At 36.8% G+C, this 18,569-nt stretch overlaps 1 protein-coding gene across 3 annotated transcripts in view; it reads right to left on the minus strand.

The window, feature by feature from the left end:
- LOC120523121 (cilia- and flagella-associated protein 44) overlaps window positions 1-18,569 on the minus strand; it is a 105,292-nt gene that overhangs the window by 47,776 nt on the left and 38,947 nt on the right. For all 3 annotated transcript variants that reach the window (XM_039744111.1, XM_039744112.1, XM_039744110.1), the window contains 5 exons: window positions 18,206-18,253; window positions 15,821-15,920; window positions 11,220-11,314; window positions 4,854-5,063; window positions 3,511-3,621 (listed from right to left, as the gene is read on the minus strand). In XM_039744111.1, the coding sequence (XP_039600045.1) occupies window positions 3,511-3,621; window positions 4,854-5,063; window positions 11,220-11,314; window positions 15,821-15,920; window positions 18,206-18,253 (564 nt within the window). The remainder of the gene's footprint in view (window positions 1-3,510; window positions 3,622-4,853; window positions 5,064-11,219; window positions 11,315-15,820; window positions 15,921-18,205; window positions 18,254-18,569) is intronic.

Here is an 18,569-nt window from a genome sequence, read left to right on the forward strand (position 1 = left end):
CTTAAATAAATAAGATTGCTAGACCAGAAGGTAATCTGTCAAGGTCTTATGCCATTGTAGAAGAAAGATTTTTATTGCTATTTCTCTTTAAGCAAAGCATTTATTTGAGTGTATTTTTAGCTTAGGGCTCCTGTTTGTTGCTGCGTGTGGTGTTATTATTTTTCTGTCATCACAGGAGCCGGTTATCGTAGGCAGGTGCTTGTTTCCGCCTCTGAGTACTAGTAGAAGTGAATCTTGATTTCTTAAGGTTCAACACCATTGTTTTTCCTCTTTAGTTCTTGCTAAGCAGTTTCACTTGATCGCCTCAAAACAATTTAGCTGCACCCACTTGTACTTGGTGTGCAAGATCTTGTTGTTACTAAACCTACTAAATAGTCCTGGAAAAATGTATTTAGGCAGTAGGGTAAACGATTGATTTACACCAGGAAGGCATTCATGAACAGTAGTAATATTTCTTGCTGCTTGTGACCTGTGGTTCTGAAATACAGTATATGGTAAGTTCAGGGGATAACCTCAATGTATAGTAGATGAAAAATAAAATGAAAATTCCCAAATGGGAGGAATGTGCATGATACCACCTGAGATTCACAATTAACAATGGCAACCAGGAAACCAAAGTAGAGAGATGAATTAGAAGTGTGCCATAAGTGGAGCACAGGCGCCCCAAAAGGTACATAGACGACAACCCTGGTCTTACTGTGCAGAGTTTTTTATTTTTGTTCAGCCACCTTTTAGAAGTTTTAACTTTAATTTATTTACATGTATTTAATGAAAATGGCTTACTGGATTATAACGTGTTTACTTTGGTTTCCGGGTGGCCATTGTTAATTGTGAATCTCAGGTGGTATCATGCACATTCCTCCCATTTGGGAATTTTCATTTTATTTTTCATCTACCATACAGCTACCATACAGCTACATAATGCACAAACAGAAATAATAAATCTATATATGAATCTATATATGAAATCAGATGTACAATGTCATGTCTGCACATTCCAAAAATGGGTGAATGATTTATATTATTATTTTTAATTTTTTTTTTCAAAATTTAAGAATGATTAGCTAAAATCAGATCAGGACATAATTAAATACTTTTTTATATTTAGTAAATAATATTTGAATTACTAATGCAAGTGGGCACTCTGTTTACAGCTGTCAACTAGTCTGTTTTTTATTATTACCACGCTTCTTTTAACTTCACCTGTTTGTTGTCTGGCACAAATCTTGTAATCAATATTTAACCCACTTCCTATTGTTCAAATGACTTAAATTTTGCACACTTACTTCCAATGACAATACATGAATCAATAATCAGTTTCACTGATTGATCAAATTAATCCATGTTAATTAAGAAATGAAATTTTCATATTAAGAATAGTTAAAGATTTCACCAATAGATGGCGCTAGTAACAGATAGAAATATTAAAGGAAGTGTTAAAATATTGATTACAAAATTATACTAAAACAAACCCAAGACTAAAAAGTTGACAAAAATATATATATAAAAAATGCTTTTTAAAAACCATGCTTATATTAAGTTAAAAAGTGTACTAAAAAGTAAAAAATAAGTCTCTGATACATCGCACGTAAAATAAAAGCATGGGCGCTTTTCATCAATCAATAAAATCTTAGCAAAAGCGCCCACACTTTTATTTTACGAGTGATGTATGAGAGACTTATTTTTTACTTTTTAGTACACTTTTTAACTTAGCATAAGTGTGGTTTTTAAAAAGAATTATATATATATATATTTTCAGTTTTACTGTTTGTACTAATAAGTACAGTACAATCACCCCACTGTAAACTTGCACTATAGTTATAATATTGCACAACCTGAGTCACTTTATAAAGCGTGTATTTACATATGATGACGATATCATTTTTAAGATGAAATGCAGCAAAATATGTTTATTATATTATACAGATAAAACTTTAACTTCATTTAAATAATCTATATTCTTCACTGGGAGTGTTGTTAAGGATAGAATAATTAAACATGTACTACGAAGATATTTCAATGTTCCTTAAACGTTTTGAAGAATCGGTGCTATAAGCTTACAGATGGCTTAACGTCTATTACAGAGCTGATTGTGTGGCGATCGGTTACTTGGAGAAAGAAAAGCAAGGACTGCAGGGGCGGCTACGCCAATATTTATTGAATATAAAACAGAAAGAGAAAATAACAACATAGCTAAAAACGCAGTGACAAATTTCGGCAAAAGTTAAATGCTTGTGTCATGAGCATGAGGCAGCTATTCAGTGTCTGCAGCGGACGTGGCCATCCACCGTGCATAAGCTACCTTACTGACATTGGCGGGCGAAGGAGCCACCGATTCTTTCTCTGCCCAGTGCCACCACAAGCCAAGAGCCGCTCATTATTACTGCTGCAATAAATTATTTCATCGAAGGTCGCACACAACCACTGCGCCGTGAAGCCCATGTTTAATAACGTGCTTTAACTCCTATCATCATGAAAATGATATCACGTATACATCTCAGTATTTTAGTTATTCAGAGAGCTGTAATATCATGAATGTAATGGATTCTGTGTCCAGTTGGAGGAAGAGAGCCGGTTTAAGAAGCACGTAGTGATTCACACACATAGAGCACATAGAAGATCACATACAAAACAAAGCATGTAACGTGCTACTTTAATTACGATATGATTTGAGAAACTGGTTAATTAAACAATTTTAAGATGAAGTTTATTATGTTCTACTTTAATGACAAAATAAACTACATGATTAAAGTGGAAATTTCGAGATTGAAGTTGACATTTCATGCTTTTTCCCTTTTTTTTCTCTGTACCCTAATAAGCTTTCATATGACACTCAGACAGTGGGCTACAACTCGCCTTTTCACGGCGACTTTGATATGTGACTTCTTTTTTATTTCCGGCACTATGCGATCTTGTGAACGTGAGCTTTCAAGTTTCTCCAACGCGCTATGTCACTCGATCAACTTCCTTTTGTTGATTATACCACTGTTTAAATCAACAAATAGTATGCTTTTCCTTTGCCTCCACTTGGTATTCGCTGAAATTCTTATATTTTCCCCAGTGCTTTTCCCATTGTCTTTTCACAGAAGGCTGCGCTTAAGGGCGATTTATATTGATTTGCATATTCAAAGAGGTGTAATTCTGGGAGGAGTTGGGGCGTTACATAAAGCATGTGCACGAGCGTTACTTTTCATGCTGACCGGGATTTATGTAGCGGAAGAACGTGGAAGATGGAGTACGCACAGATTCCTGCATCTGGATTTTTCTGTGCGTAAGCACATTTCGGCTTTTGTGCTTACGCCACGTTATAGTGCAAGTTCTACGCACGGCGTTATACATGAGGCCCCAGGTGTCTACATCACACCTACTCTACATGGTGGTTGATGGCTCTCAACATGAACTGTTTCATTAAAGACATTTTCAAATGAGTAAAGAAAAACATATGTATTCACTAGGTGAGAGTTAAAAAGTATCATCAATGATAAAAAGTCTGATATAAATGTAACTTACATGAGTTGGTGGAGACCACACCAGTTCCCTCACTGGTCCTGGCACTTTCACAAATCCTATTGCTTCATATCTGTCACTCACAGAGAACAGAAATACTGTATTGTCCAAGCTCTGAAAAAATATAAATGAAACTTTCAGGCAAACACTATGAATCTTCCATCGATAAATAAAAAGAAATGGTAGCATTATGTGACTAGTAAATTTGTACTTTTTATTGCCAGCAGGGAAGCACCATATGTTTGCATGATTGTTGAATCTGTTAGTAGTTCATAATAATTAACAAGCTGGTACTTGTTTCCCTCAGACATTATACAGTGTGCCATGTTTAAACTCACACACTGAACCTAACCTAACCATCCATGAATCCAGAGTAATTCTAACATATCTGTACAAGTGCGGCATGCAATAAATTGGTTATGATCCAGGATTACTTGCTGCTTTACATCTGATGACACTAAGATAGGCTCCGGCTCCCGATACCTCTACCGTGGATGACAGGGTTTACAGAATGAATAGTTCGATGTGCAGTTCTACATTATAAAACACATTGAGTCAGAAGTAAAATTTGAAGCTGTCACCTTGTGGTTTTAGGTCTAATTTATTTACCTCCAAGATCAACTGCCTGTCCCTGTGTCACCAAAGCCACTTGTCAGATGCTTTAGCAGTAAACTTATCTGTTAGTTTATTCAATTCTCCCCTTCTTTAATTAACTTTTTGTCTTACTGTGTAAGGCGATCCACTCAAACTAATTCCAGAATTAAGTTTGGTTATGGAAGTTTCAGCTTTTTTTGAACCCACCCCAAGAATGGATGTCAAAATTATCATATTTCCTGAAACTGGGAGAAGAAAAATCACTTTGATGCAGATACAGCATTTGGTATGTCTTCCTATGCAATAAAAATTATTGAAGGTGCAAGACCCTACCCAGCTATCTTATTGTCCTCAACTCAAGGACCCCCAAACACAGTAGATCATCTCCATCTTCATCATCTGCCCTCTTTATGTTATCCTTTTAATGCTAACAATACTGTATGTATACCGACTTACTGTATATTCTTGAAGATGTTTTTCTCTAATCTGAGTATATCCAGACCTATCACTCTTTTCAACTGATCCTGCTGTGAGTTTTCTGGGCTATGTGTCTAGATGTTATGAGTTACATTTGAATGAAAACAACTGAATGCCACAGTTATAGACATTGCAAGAGGACCTTTTTTTAATATTTTGCAAAACTGGTGGTTCTGTAAAGCTTTACATTAAGCTTAAATAATGTTCAGCTAAGGAGATGCATTTCAAATCTAACATGTTTTGGCTTTAATTAAGGAAGAAATGAAACAGTTTACCCCTGTGGCCAGTACTTCCCCATTCTTCTCATATGCTATAGCAGTGACAGCAGCAGTGTGTGGCTTGAATGCCTGCTTGAGGCGAATTTCAGCATCACTGGAGCTGTTCCGTCCAGCAACAAGTGTGAGCCCTTTGGGATCGTAGACTTCCAGAAGCCTAACAACTCCATCATCAAAGCCCACTGTGATCAGGCCTCCTTTGGGGTTTACCTATGCAGGGAAAAGAACAAGACAAATATAGGTTATAAAAGCAGGTCGACCACAAAGAAGAATAGCATATGGAGGTATTCCCATATAAAACTTGTGAAGGGGGGATCTGAAAATATTTGTAACTGTTGCCGGGCCATCAAGGCTGCCTAATACACTATATCCACTGTAGTTCTTATTTTCAATAAAGTGCTTTGCGAGTTTGTGATAATAGGTGATTTATAGATCAAATGACTGAAGATTAATTATGATTTCAGACACTTACCAGAGAGCACTTTCCTTGACACTGTAGTGTTTATCCTGGTTCGGAGGTCCAACTAATCATGGATTCTGGCCTTCATTCAGAATAAGTCTTATTTTGAAGCCAGGCTCATCTGTAGTTTTTTTAAATATTGGGATTCATGCAGTTCAACAAACATTTCACTTATCTGTAAATAACAATGGCTTTTAGGATACGGAGTCAATCTGGTCCCTACTTTTCTCTGCTTCATGTCATCCATTTTCTTATTGAATAGATTCTGCACCCTTATTTCCATTTTCCTTAATGAACCACTAAACCATAGTGATGTACAAATAACAAGGTAGCCAGCAGTGGAGCAGCTAACTTGGTCCCATTTGTACTATTCTGTTTTCAGCATAAAGTAACTGTATGAATAAAATATTTGAAAAGAAATACTTGAAGATAAAATGATAAGGAATTGAGGAGTTCTACTTCCCATCACTTCACAAAACATTTTTTTTGATTTCTTTGGAAAAGTAAAGCATGTACTGGTTGAAGAATAGGAGTATCGCGCCATCTAATTAAATGACCTTTTGATTAACACCAACTGTCTTCAAAGTAAGAACATGCTTGAGACAAATGCAGGGGCCATTTATAATTGAGTTAAGAAAGAAGCCTATGTTTGAAATTTATTACACCCAGGGTTAGGGAGGCTGCTGGTTGTTTTGAGGTTTTGACCTGAAAACCATGATAGATTGAGAGCATGTCCTCATTTGTTTCACTAATGTGCTTGGGAGTTTTTAAGTAACAGGTTTGTAACCGTGGACTGAGAAAGGGACGGAAAGTAAGTGCATTATTTGCTATGTTAGACATTGCTGGGATCATGATGCTGTACCTTCATTAGACTGAATATTTTTTTTTCTTAAAATTTAATAGACTATGCATACCTATCACTATATTCAAATTATTCTGCCAAACCAGGGAAACACAACAGGATATAACAATTAGGGACCAGAAGACAAAACATTATCAAGAAATGAGCCAAGGGTGAAAACTGGAAGTTCAAAAGATTGAGACATAAAAACCAAAACACTACACTAGTCAGAAAACAAAAAGCAGAAAGACAGAGAACCAGAACACTAAATCACAAAAAAGCACACAAGAAGGATTTTATGATATCCATAATCTTGGACAACTAATAAGTACTCAATGCTGATTTTTATCATTCAGGTCATTCCCATAAAGCAACGCGATAGCAGTCTTAAACAACTGGATGACAAATTGGCAAAGCCCACAGATAATAAAATGGCTCAGTAGTAAAGAATGAAAATAAATCAACTTCAAAATGAAACTAAAAGTAAGAAAAATTGACAGAAATGCATTTTGTGATATGATTTTTTTTTTAACAAAAAACCTGATTTCTTGTAGTATTGCAATGTTTGACATTAAATGTTTTTCAGATCTTCAACCAAAATCTAATGTTAGATAAATGAGATATATGGGCATATGAGAAAAACTTAATGTATATGTATGTTAGCATAGCCATCCTTTATTAATATTAGATTTGGACTATAGACCTGAAAAAGCTTCAGTGAAGGATGAAATGAGGGATTACATCAGTGGATATACAACTCCAAGTTGGAAGAAGTTGGGATGGAATGGAAAATGCAAATAAAAACAGAAAGCAGTGATTAGTAAACAAATAATATAACAGAGCATTATCTGATGTTACAGCTAATTAATTGTAATTTTTTTTTCAAAAATAAATAATTATTTTGATTTCATACTTGCAACATATTCCAAAAAACACTTGGACAGTAAAGAATGTACTTGGCAACATTGCCTTTCTTACAACACTTCTCACAACACTTAATAAAATTTTAGGTATGGAAGACACCAATTTATTCAGTATTTCAGGTGTAATTTCGTCCCAATTGTCTAGCAAATAAGTCCATAGGTGTGCAACACTATAGGGTCTTTGTTGTCACATTTTGCATTTTAAAATGTGCCATACATTCTCAATTCAGAACAGGTCAGAACTGCAGGCAGGCCAGTCGAGCACCCATACCTTCATCCTATGCAGCCATGTAGTGGCTTTGTAATGCATGCAAAATATCGTACTGAAGGCAGCACATGTTGCTCCAAAATCCATATGTACTTTTCAGCATTATTGGTTTCTTCACAGAAAGAAACTCTTGGTTCTTTTCTTCTTTGGCCCAGAAAACATGAGATGCATTTCTTCCAAAAAACACCTGAAATACTGATTCATCCAACCACAAAACATATTTCCATTGTGTGGTGGTCCATTAGAAATGCCTGCGAACCCAGAGAAGTTTTAAGCGCATTATGGTTGTAACTGCCATTTGAGTATATAACTACATACAGTACCTTACTGTGAACCCTGATTAAGGTTTGTCAAAGTTTGTCCTGAGCCCATCTGATTACATCACTTATTGATGAATGGTGGTTCTTGATGGAGGGAATGGAGATCTCAGGCAGTCAACTTGGGCTTGCACCCTTGCCTTTCATGCACCAATTTCTTTAGATTCCTTGAATGTTTTCATTATATTATGTCCTGTTGATGTTGACATACCCATATCCCTTCAGATCTGTCTTTGAGATATATTGCTTTTAAACTTCTGAATTATTTCCTCATGCAATAGTGGGAAAATTGGTGGTTTTTGGCCCATCTTTGCTCTTAAAAGACAAGGCCATTCCTGGATGCAAATTTTAAACCAAAGCATGATAACAATTGCCTGTTGAACTGCATCTGTTTCTGCTCACATCATTATTTTCTCTTTTTAACTCATTAATGGACCTAAATTGTCCCATCCCGAGCCAACTTTTTTTGGAATGTGTTGCATACCATCAGTGGTAAGATTGAATGCATATTTATTTCTATAAAAAATGAAGTTAACCAGACTAAACATTAAATATCTTGTCTTTATACTACTTGTGATGGATTACAATTCAAAGTGGAGTTTGAAATCACTATCTGTTTTTACTTGCATTTCACCTACTATCCCAACTTTTTCTATGTTGGGGCTGTAATTGATATTTGGTTTATTAATTTACTTTCAGCGCATTATAATCCAAATATATGCCTATAGTTAGTAAATAAAGCAATATTAAAACAAATTGAACTGAATTCTATTTTAACTACAGGCATGCGCTGTCTAAATGGTTTTATTGCCTTATATGCACATTATGTGTGAAAGTTGAGACAGAAATCAATTAAGATTTACTGATCATTACACAAGACAGCATTTAGTAAGTCCACTTCATAAAGAACTGATGTCATGTACAAGAAGAGGGCGCTTTAAGGCACAGACAGAATTGTTCATCTAAATTAGGGTTTGCATTCCACCAAACAAGCCAGAGCTGATAGATGGTTATGATGATAAATATTTTAGCGTGTGAGGAAAGCCACAAAGAATGAGTTGTCCAGCTTTGGCAGAAACATCCAGACTGCCTGCAGTAAGAAATCATGCCATTTGAGATTGTCTTGACCTCATCATGCTGGGTAAGAACCTCAAGCTCAATTATCATTTGTTATATAAAAAAAATTACATATCTAAACTCGTCAGCTCTACCTTTTAAAAAATAACTTTAGCAAGCAGGTTGAGGCAAATGTAAAATTATGTGTCTGTGAGAATCCAAGCAAGAAACTACTGATGATGCCAATTCCTCACAACCGCTTACATACAGTACATAGTGTATGAGGCCAGGAAGTTACTTCCACTTATTACAGCAATGCAGAGCAAAAGTAGGAAACAAAGCAGAGGCTAAGAAACACACAAAGGACAGAAAATTAAAAAATAAAGTAGCCAGTGGCATATGCTACTATTTGCCTATAAAACGCTTCTGTTTAATTATACCATAGGCTTAAGGTCATATTGCACAGCATCCCTGAGAAAACCTATTTTGAATTTTTAGAATGTGGATTTCACTTTTCATGCTTCCATAGAGAAAACATACTGTAACATTCCTTTTCATCTGTACGTTACTGTAGATGATACCCAGCTACACCTTTTGCTTTAGACCAAATTATGTTTCTCTGATTGTGTCCGTGAATTAAAAAGGTAGATGACAACAATTTGTCTCTAAATACAGAAAACTTTAAAAATGTTATTTATTGTGCGGAGTGATGCAGTCTGCAGCAATGTTCTGTCATTATTTAACACACTTGGGTCCAGTTAGTTTACTAAATTGGCACACAACTAAAAGCCATGTTACATTACATGACTTCTCCAGTGATTTTCAGTTGCAGGCGTCATTTACTCAATCTAAACAAGTCAGAGGCAGTCATGGAAAGCCAAGTCCTTGCATGAAGCACTAGATTTACCAAACCTATTGCTGTGAGCTTTGTAGAAGTTGTCACACGTGTGCGCTTGGGGAACAACGTATGGGCTTGGATAATGACAATGTTACCCCAGACCAACCGAGGGCGCTAAGCAATAGTGGTATCTCTTCTTCTTTCCCCTCTACAGAAAGGAAGAATGACGTGCCACCATCCATGACATCACGTCCGGGGTCAGCACACCTGTGTCCACCTCTTCCTCCCAGAACCTGCAATAAACAAAACCACCGCCAATTTGGGGTAGACTCGACCAACACAACAGGACTAGTCTTGACTTTGCGTTAACACACGTTTTCCTAAGCGCCTTTTGCACTCTTTATAATATAAAAGGTTTGGCTTTGGGTGCCTCAAAAACTTTATGAACTTCTTTGTGTTTTATTACACAGTCAATGAATTATTACAAGTAAACTCCACTGACTTGTTGGGTTCACATTTAAATATAAGGATAGCAGGTGAACAGTCCATGATCGCTTGGGAGTACATCCCCTGCTACTACTAGTTAAGGTTTTTGGGGTGCCTTTGGCGGCTTCTGTGGCAGCTACACTACACACGGTCAACTGTGAGGTGTTAGAAACTTTTGAAGGAGAAAAAAATAAAAAACTGGACATGGATGCAAATAGAATATGAATGAACTATACAGCATACTGTGAAATTATCCTGTATACTGATCTGAAATAACCTAACCACTGAGAAAGTGACTATTTCCATTATATTGAAAAAATGTTTGAACTGCATCATCAGAATGCAGGGCCTCTGAATTTTATAACCTTTTTATTTTGTAACCACAATCAACATGCATGTGGGAATTTCAGTACTGACAGATTAAATGTCTTTTCACCTTTATCTTTCATTAATCTGATTGAGGCATGGTGGTGGAGTGGCTCATGTCTAGACTGGGCTGCTCTTTATGTAAACTCTACATGTTGTTCTTGTATCTACATGGGCATTTCATTCATCTGTTCTTCCATATTCTGAAATTGACATTTCCACTATTTGAGTGTAGGGAAGTCTGCAAGACAGGAACCAACGATGAAAATGGTTACCCTTCAATTGTAGGAGACAGCCACAGGTTCAGTTTAGAATTACAGATCGAATTAAAAATTAGGAGGGAAACAGGTACATGGAGAAAAAAAACAAACTGATAGAGGGGATTATGCAGATTTCCCAAAAACATTGAATTCTGGTTAATATCTTGAAAACCCCTTGCATTGAGTGCTTTATTCTTAAGATCACTAATAAAGGTGCAAAACTGTTGACAATTGTTAGAAATACAGTAAATGATTAGGCTTCATATCATCTTGATTGAGTCAAGTTATTCTTAGAACACAGAATTCCATGTCGCAGTCTCAAGTTTTATTAGTAGCCTGGAAGAAATGGCACTTTATTTTCTTTCACTAAGAGAGCTTCCCTAAGTGACTAGTTACTGTTACTTGGTTATTACGGCTACATAAAGGAGAAATTCGTTAAGAAATCCAGAAAAAAAAAATCAAAAATTCTTGACCATTTTTATTTAATCTTCAAATTAATGTAGCCTGTAAAGGAGAATCTGACTCATATGGTGGCTTTCAGAGGTACTCACCACTCGAGGGGCCCAAGTGAGAAAGGTTCCACCTTGCTTGAATCGAGTAAGAGTTACTTCCCTTTTATCAACATAGTCATAGATTCTCACTGAACCTAAGGTCAACAAAAAGATATGTTGTTAGGATATGCCATTTATCCAACTTTACATTAGCAAACCAGATTATTCCTGTTTACGGTGGCAAAGGGTTTCGAAACATGACTATTTTCCACCCAAGCCTAAATATTTTTATTTTTTAGAATCCATTCATTTTCTAACCCTCTTATTAAGCACAGGGTTGTGAGGAGCTGCCCTTCCTGGCAGCACTGGGCACAATTCTGGACTCAGCCCTGATTGAGCTCAAGCTCATTTTAGGTTTCACTTACACAAACACGTGCACAAGACCACTTTGGTTGCACCAGTTACCTAATCCAAACACTTGTGTGATGTGGAAAGAAAACAGGAGGCAACACACACATACAGGGAAAATGTGCAAAGTACTTACAGACAGAGACTGGGCTAGGGTTTGAACCCGGGACTCAGGAACTGTGAAGCAGCAGTGATAATATTTTTTCATAAAAAAGATTTTATAAACACTTTAAATTATTCTTGTTTTTTTATAAACTCACAATTAACTAATATAGAGTACTTCTGAAAGTATGCTCATAAATGTCTATTTTAAGGTAAGGTTTAATATAATCTCAGTAACTACAGTCCTCGGGACAAAGGACCATGTCTCTACTTTTGAAGTTTAAAATTCTTGCACTTCCTACCAGTTACCTCACGGCCCATCCTGAAGTTTAAAATGTACTGTAAACTGAAAATGTTATTCTTCTCTTTGTTTATTAATGACAAGGAATTCAATGATCAGAATAATGGTTAGCAATAGTCAGTAGTGATGCCTAACAGATCCAATATCCCAAATGCAGAGGTTCGTTGTTGCCCTTATTTGCATTGCATGTTCTTTTTCTGTATGTTTGGGTTATTAACTGGGAATTCCACTTTTCTCTAACATCTGAAAGATTTTCATGTTCACTTAGCTGCCAACTCTAAATATGGGTGAGTGGGCCCTGTTATATACTGATCCTGAGGAAGGCTAAGCAAGTTTGAGAATGTTATTTAACACACCAATACACTAATTTATAGTTTTGAGTACCTTTTTTTGGTTTATGACCCTGCTGTGGTATAGAATCTTACAAGTGCTAATAAAGCCACCACCTTATATTTCTGTAGTGGTCACCAGTGTTAAACTGGCTTAGGCAGATATTCCAGACCAAGACCAATTTATAAAGTACAACAAGATATTGATGGCTGTAATGGTGGAAGAAGGCTGCAGTCCGACAGTGATTGCCAGTTGGGTGTTTTTTGTTACAGAAAATGTTCAGTGTGGACCCCAACTTCCCATTGGTAGAAGCCTTCATCTACAGACATCAGTAAAAATTTCCACTAACACTAACACTGCCCACAAGACCAAACAAGCACCACCACGCTGCAACTTCCCTAGTTTGGCACCCGAATCCCACTGCGCAGGTTATGTGATATATATCACTGCAAGGATAGGCTCCAGCTGCCCTGTGACCCTTTACAGGATAAGCAGGCTAGGAAAACGGATAGTGAATGAAAAATACTCTAACATTACTGAGAATTTGTATTAGCTTGGGGAATCAGTCAGACACCATATGAGCTGTCATTCCATCATGCAAATGAGCAGCTTTAGGGATCCATTTAAAATAGGCAAACCAGCTAAAGTCTCAAAATAATTCCAATCTATGCAGCGACAGTGAGCAACTAATTTAAGGACAGTGATCTACCTAAAAGAGTGCTGCAAATAAAGAGAAACCTTGGGCAGTCGGAGTCTGTGAGCACCACAGTAGCACATACTGTAAATGCACTCTTCCCAATCAAACTTTGTGCATAATGCAGTGATCAGTCTACTGTCTTTTAGCTACAGTGCATTAGTGATAAACGAGTTAAAGTCAGGAATATCACGTGCCTCCTGCTGTGAATATGAGTGCCTGGCAGCTTTCTTGTGAAGTGAGCAGGATGTTAGAAAAGTGACTGCTGCAGTTTGGTGCTTTGAGGAAATTTCTGTAAATGTTTGGAGACGATGATGTTCATTTACTGTACATTGACAATACACCCAGCCAATCTGTGATGGATGATATCTTCAACCATTGACTCAGCCCTAATGACAATGTGAATTGGTCATCCGACTTAGACACAGATAGTGAAAACGCTGCATACGACACTGTACGACCGAACCGCCATGACTTAGTGAATTTGGTTGAATGAAGCTTCAGTGAGGCAAGAAGGTAAGAAACACAACAAACATGTTAGCCTCGGAAGCCTGTTTAAAATACAACTGTCACATGGGGAAGTCATTAAGCCTTGTGCTATGACAACACAATAGGTGCATTGTTTATGTGGATCAGGCACTGACATTCTACCTTCTCATGCTCAAACAACAAAAAAAATATTACATGAAAAGTGACCAAAGAAACACATTTCTACTGTCCCGACTGCAACACAAGGCTGTGTGTTGGTGATTGTTTCAAAACATATCATGTTAAGGACATTTGATCTGTATTAGTACTTCACTGGACACTAGACATACTTTTCCTATTATATTTATGTTGAAATTTGGTATTATCATGCTTCTGTTACACATAATAACATTTTTCTTGTTGAAAGAAATTCAGTTTTTGGCTTGTTTTTCTGAGGGTAGACATAACACTAAGGATACTGCTAATGGAGAATCTGTTGAGGTGAATTAGCTTTCAAGATTAAATCCTTGGCCAACGTCTTTGTCTACCTATTAGCATCAAAGGGCAGCATATCACCTTTCACCTTTACCTCAAAGACGATCAGTTGCTTGTCAATGTAAACATCAAATGGAATTTCAATCCAACGTAGAGGCGCCACTGACTGCTATACCCATGAAACACAAGGACATTATAATGGGATGACTTAGACTGAAGAATTTGGGATGGAAAATAAGCTGAGTTGTTCTGATAAGGAAAAAGTGTGGGACCCCCAGAAGGATCAAACTTCATTTTGAGTGCTCAGCTAAGCTCAAAGACCTATCCTCTACTGATATCAGTATTAAAAAGCAGTGGAGGGCCCTCACATACATACATAAAGCATTAGACAAGCACAGAGTGAGTTGGCCTTATCTCACTTTAACATTTTGACTGGCTTCATCCAAATGGCGCAGACATTTAGGGCTTCATAGCAACATCCCAAATCTAAAGCCTGGAGGAAGATTAAGAACAAATGTGTGTGCTGATTTTCTATAAAATGACAAAACCACCTTTGTGGGTCAAATACCACGTCTCCCAGAAGTTCTGGGAGTCTCTTCAGAAATTAGCGTCTTCTTCCCAATCTCCCAGAAATCCCTCCTGCAAACTCCAAGGCCACACACCCTCAAGGTGCCCATCGGACTGGAAATCCCAAGGGGGACCACAACCTTGATACCAGCAATTCTTAAAACAGTCCCTGCACACAGCTTCTTGGTCATTTTACTGCATACCTGCCCCTCATGCAAACCTCCCTGAAATCAGTTCCGTAAGGGCAGGTTGGCTGCAAATGGTCCCACACTTCTCTTGTCCAAAAAGTAAATATCTTTGTAGAATGACAATTCCATATTGCGATAACAAAGGAGGAAGTTAGAAGACAGAATTTAGGTAGTTTATAGTAGGCAGAAAATATAACCATGGGTGGACCACCAAACCAAGATAATTTAGCAGTGAGCAAAAACAAAAAGGCCTTTGTCCCAGACATGGTCCCTACCAACATTCACAGGATTCAGAGAGTTCTTTCAAGTGTGCATCATATGGCAGCGTCAAGAAATCACTCATAAGATCAGAAAAATACTGAATTTCCTCACACTCTTGGGGGATGCAACATTGTAATATGGGACAAGAACCATTTCCTCATAGTGTGGCAAAAAAGCAAAAAAATCAACTTTACATAACCTATGTCACCATCTCCTTCAGGAAACTGTACTGGCAGGCCTTTGGGAACCACTCCTTCAAGAAAGAAACCACGATCACGGTCTATGAGGCCCTCTCCATCAAACTCTCATGTATAAATTCCTTTCCTGCATTACATGTCCACTGAAAATTCCTTGATTTTAGTTGCTGATGAGGACAGATACATACATCGTAAAGATAAGGGCTAATCCTCTAATAAGAATCTGAATAAAGTGATAAAAAAGAACAAGTTTAATCACTGCAAGCAATATCTGCATTAATGTAAGTGGTCCTACTGTTTAGGTCTCACAAGTACTGGAGATGAACTATAAAGTATAAGATTAATCCCACCACTTGGAAAGCAAAAGCTGCTTACTTAACATCAGTGTCACAATCGCAGAAAAATGCAAAAAATATTCTCAATAAAAATAAGTGTAATAGTGTAAAATACCTTGAAAGGGGAGTCAATACTCAGTAATGTAAAGATGTTATATTTAAGTAAACCATTTGAGAATAATTCAGTTACTTAAATTTTCTTTTCTAAGTATATTACATGGGATTTGTTAGTTGTTGTATGTGTGTAGCAGCACACTCAACCTATTGCCTTCTCACTGAATCTTAGAAAGTTTTACTTTTGAGAAATCTGCTTACGATCATGGGCAGTGGTAGCCATCAGGTGGGTGGAAGGGGAGACATCAATTCCTTGGATATTCCCCGCATGGAATGAAAACAGACACTCAGGATCTTGAGTCTGAAAAGATGACAGAGATTTTAGAATGTACCAAAGAACATTAAGAGGCTTTGTTTGAAACAGTTTGCTCATAAACACATTTATATAAATTACATGAAATCAGAAAAGCCAACAAGGTATATATTTCATTTGATCTCATTCACTTTTTCATCTAATAAAGTGTTCTTTTCCAATAATATATAATCAAATAATGCATATGCTGTAGTTAAAGTTCTTATGTCCTCTGGTGGATTGACTAGTGAAGAACAAATTGTAAATCAGTAAACTAAAACATATTTTTTTACTTTTGATGACATGCAGGGTGGCACGCATGCATATGTCAGACTTGATGAAGTTATGGACATTAATATTTTTTCCATTTGAAGAACACCATGAAATGGACATTAAAAACAGATACATTTGATTTACATAAAGTTATATTGGAATATGCAGAAGAATTACAGAAAACATATGCCACCAAAACCTTAACTCAAAAAACATGTATCAATGATTGTGCAGACTATGCAATTAATACTAAAATTCATTTAACCATTCAAACATTTTTAAGCTTGCTTTGTTTAATTGAGGCTGGTAAGTGGCCAGAGTCTTTCTTAGTCTTCAGCATGAAAAAGTCTCACCACATCCAGATGGGCTTTTGTTCAACACATTAAACAAACGCTGCAACCTGTTCAGTTGTACCCTTATCTGTTACAGTTCACTTCAGTAACAAAGTGAAGCAATGTGTTTCAAAAGATAAAATGCCTATAACTAGTAAAAATAACATTTGCTCTATTCATTAGTCAGTGGAGCCAACTTATTTATTTCCAATAGATGGAACACCTAAATACTGCATATATTTAAATTACCATCAGCCATATGTGTGCATGTACTTTAGCAGAAAATACCCCAAATACCCCAATTCATATTTTATCATAAGAGACAAATCAAAGGAATACAATTCTGACCCACCCACATGCTCTTTTGTATGATGTTTCTGGTGTGGCCAAACTTGACAGCCCATTCATTGTTAAAAAGCAGCTGAAGGCTCCAAATAAAAGCCCAACCTCAAGAATAACACTGGGAATGTGGGAGCTTTGGTGTAGTATTTTGTTCTGAATGTAATATGCACATTTTATAGCTTTACTATTTTTAAAAGTTAACAACACAGACATATAAATTAAAATTGTTGGCTCAAACTATTAGTAACTCCCTATTTTCTATTAAAAATAGTGTTTGCATAAGTAAAAAAAATAAAATGATTCATAATAACAACAGTGACCGAGGCTCTTGAGTATACAAGCACTTGGGTTGCTTTTACTCTGGCCCTTGAGACGTACTGCACTAACCAAGGGAAACTCTCAATGCTGTGGTCTTTACATTCTTACACTTATCCCAGTGGGCTAGAGATGAAACTTCATTCAATACTAAACCTCAAGTCAAAGAGGAGTAACACACACTATGCAATGGGCAAGGGAATAGTGGACCACCTAGTCCCCTAGTGGCCAGGGAAGGAAGAAATTAGGTTTTTCTTCTGATATAACTTTGGAATAGTGATGCTGATTCTCTGGACCAAGTGGATCCAGCTTACATGTTTAAGACACATTTGATTAGGTAACTATGAGTACCTTCTATAGGGATTGTAGGAACATGTCCTTCAGAAAGTGAATTTAAAGGTAGACCCAACACATAATGGAAGATTTATATCTTGCAGGTTTCTTAGGAGTACATGAGATGGAGGCAGTTGACGGAGAATGTTTAGGCTACCTTACTCTGTTTATTAATATTATGAATTTCACCAGGGCAAGGAAGGGAAGAGGAGGATGGGAGAATACGTTACTGCACCCACCACACCACCTGGATTGGAACCCTAATGCAGCGGGTGACACCACAGCACCACAATGGAACAGTGTGAGTTTTTTTTATAGAGGTTAGAGTGCCAGTCCTGCCACCAACCCCCCCAGTTTCCCCTGCAACTTGAAGGACCTGCTAGCAGGGCTGGACGTCATACCCAGGACAAAGCGATTGCAGGTTAAGGGCCTTGCTCAAGGGCCTAATGGAGTAGAGTCACTTCTGGCATTTATGAGATTTGAACCGGTAATTGCCGACGTAGATACCAAGGCAAGATGTGTCAAAAATGTATGCTTGGTTAGACTGATCAAATAACGCATGAATAATAAATAAATTATTCAAATATCATTTTTAATAATACCTGTGGCTAGCTTCCAACTAAAACAGAAACCTCCAAATTCAAACCTTTGTTAAAATTTCAAATTTTAACTTATGTTTTAAAAACATACACTACTTACCATATTTGAAAATGAAAGATCTAGTTTCCAAATTGCTCCATTAGCATCCTAAAAAGAAACACATACACATACACATTAAATCTTGAAAGATTTTCCAATAAGGCAGACTTACAGTATCTACAGCAGATCAATGGTGTCCCTGTAACTGGTTGGCAATGTTATGGTATGTAATGAATTAAAAAAAATGTAAGTATCCTGGGAATAAATAAAAACACTGAACAAACATAAAAACATACGATAAGGTAAGACAAGACAAGACAAGACAACATAACATAAGATACGATAAGGTAAACTGTTTAAAATCTCTATTTGGGGGAAGTATGTCAGATACAAAGTTGCATTAAACAAATCAACATATAAAACA

This window comes from Polypterus senegalus, chromosome 2, assembly GCF_016835505.1.
Source record: "Polypterus senegalus isolate Bchr_013 chromosome 2, ASM1683550v1, whole genome shotgun sequence".
NCBI lineage: Eukaryota > Metazoa > Chordata > Cladistia > Polypteriformes > Polypteridae > Polypterus > Polypterus senegalus.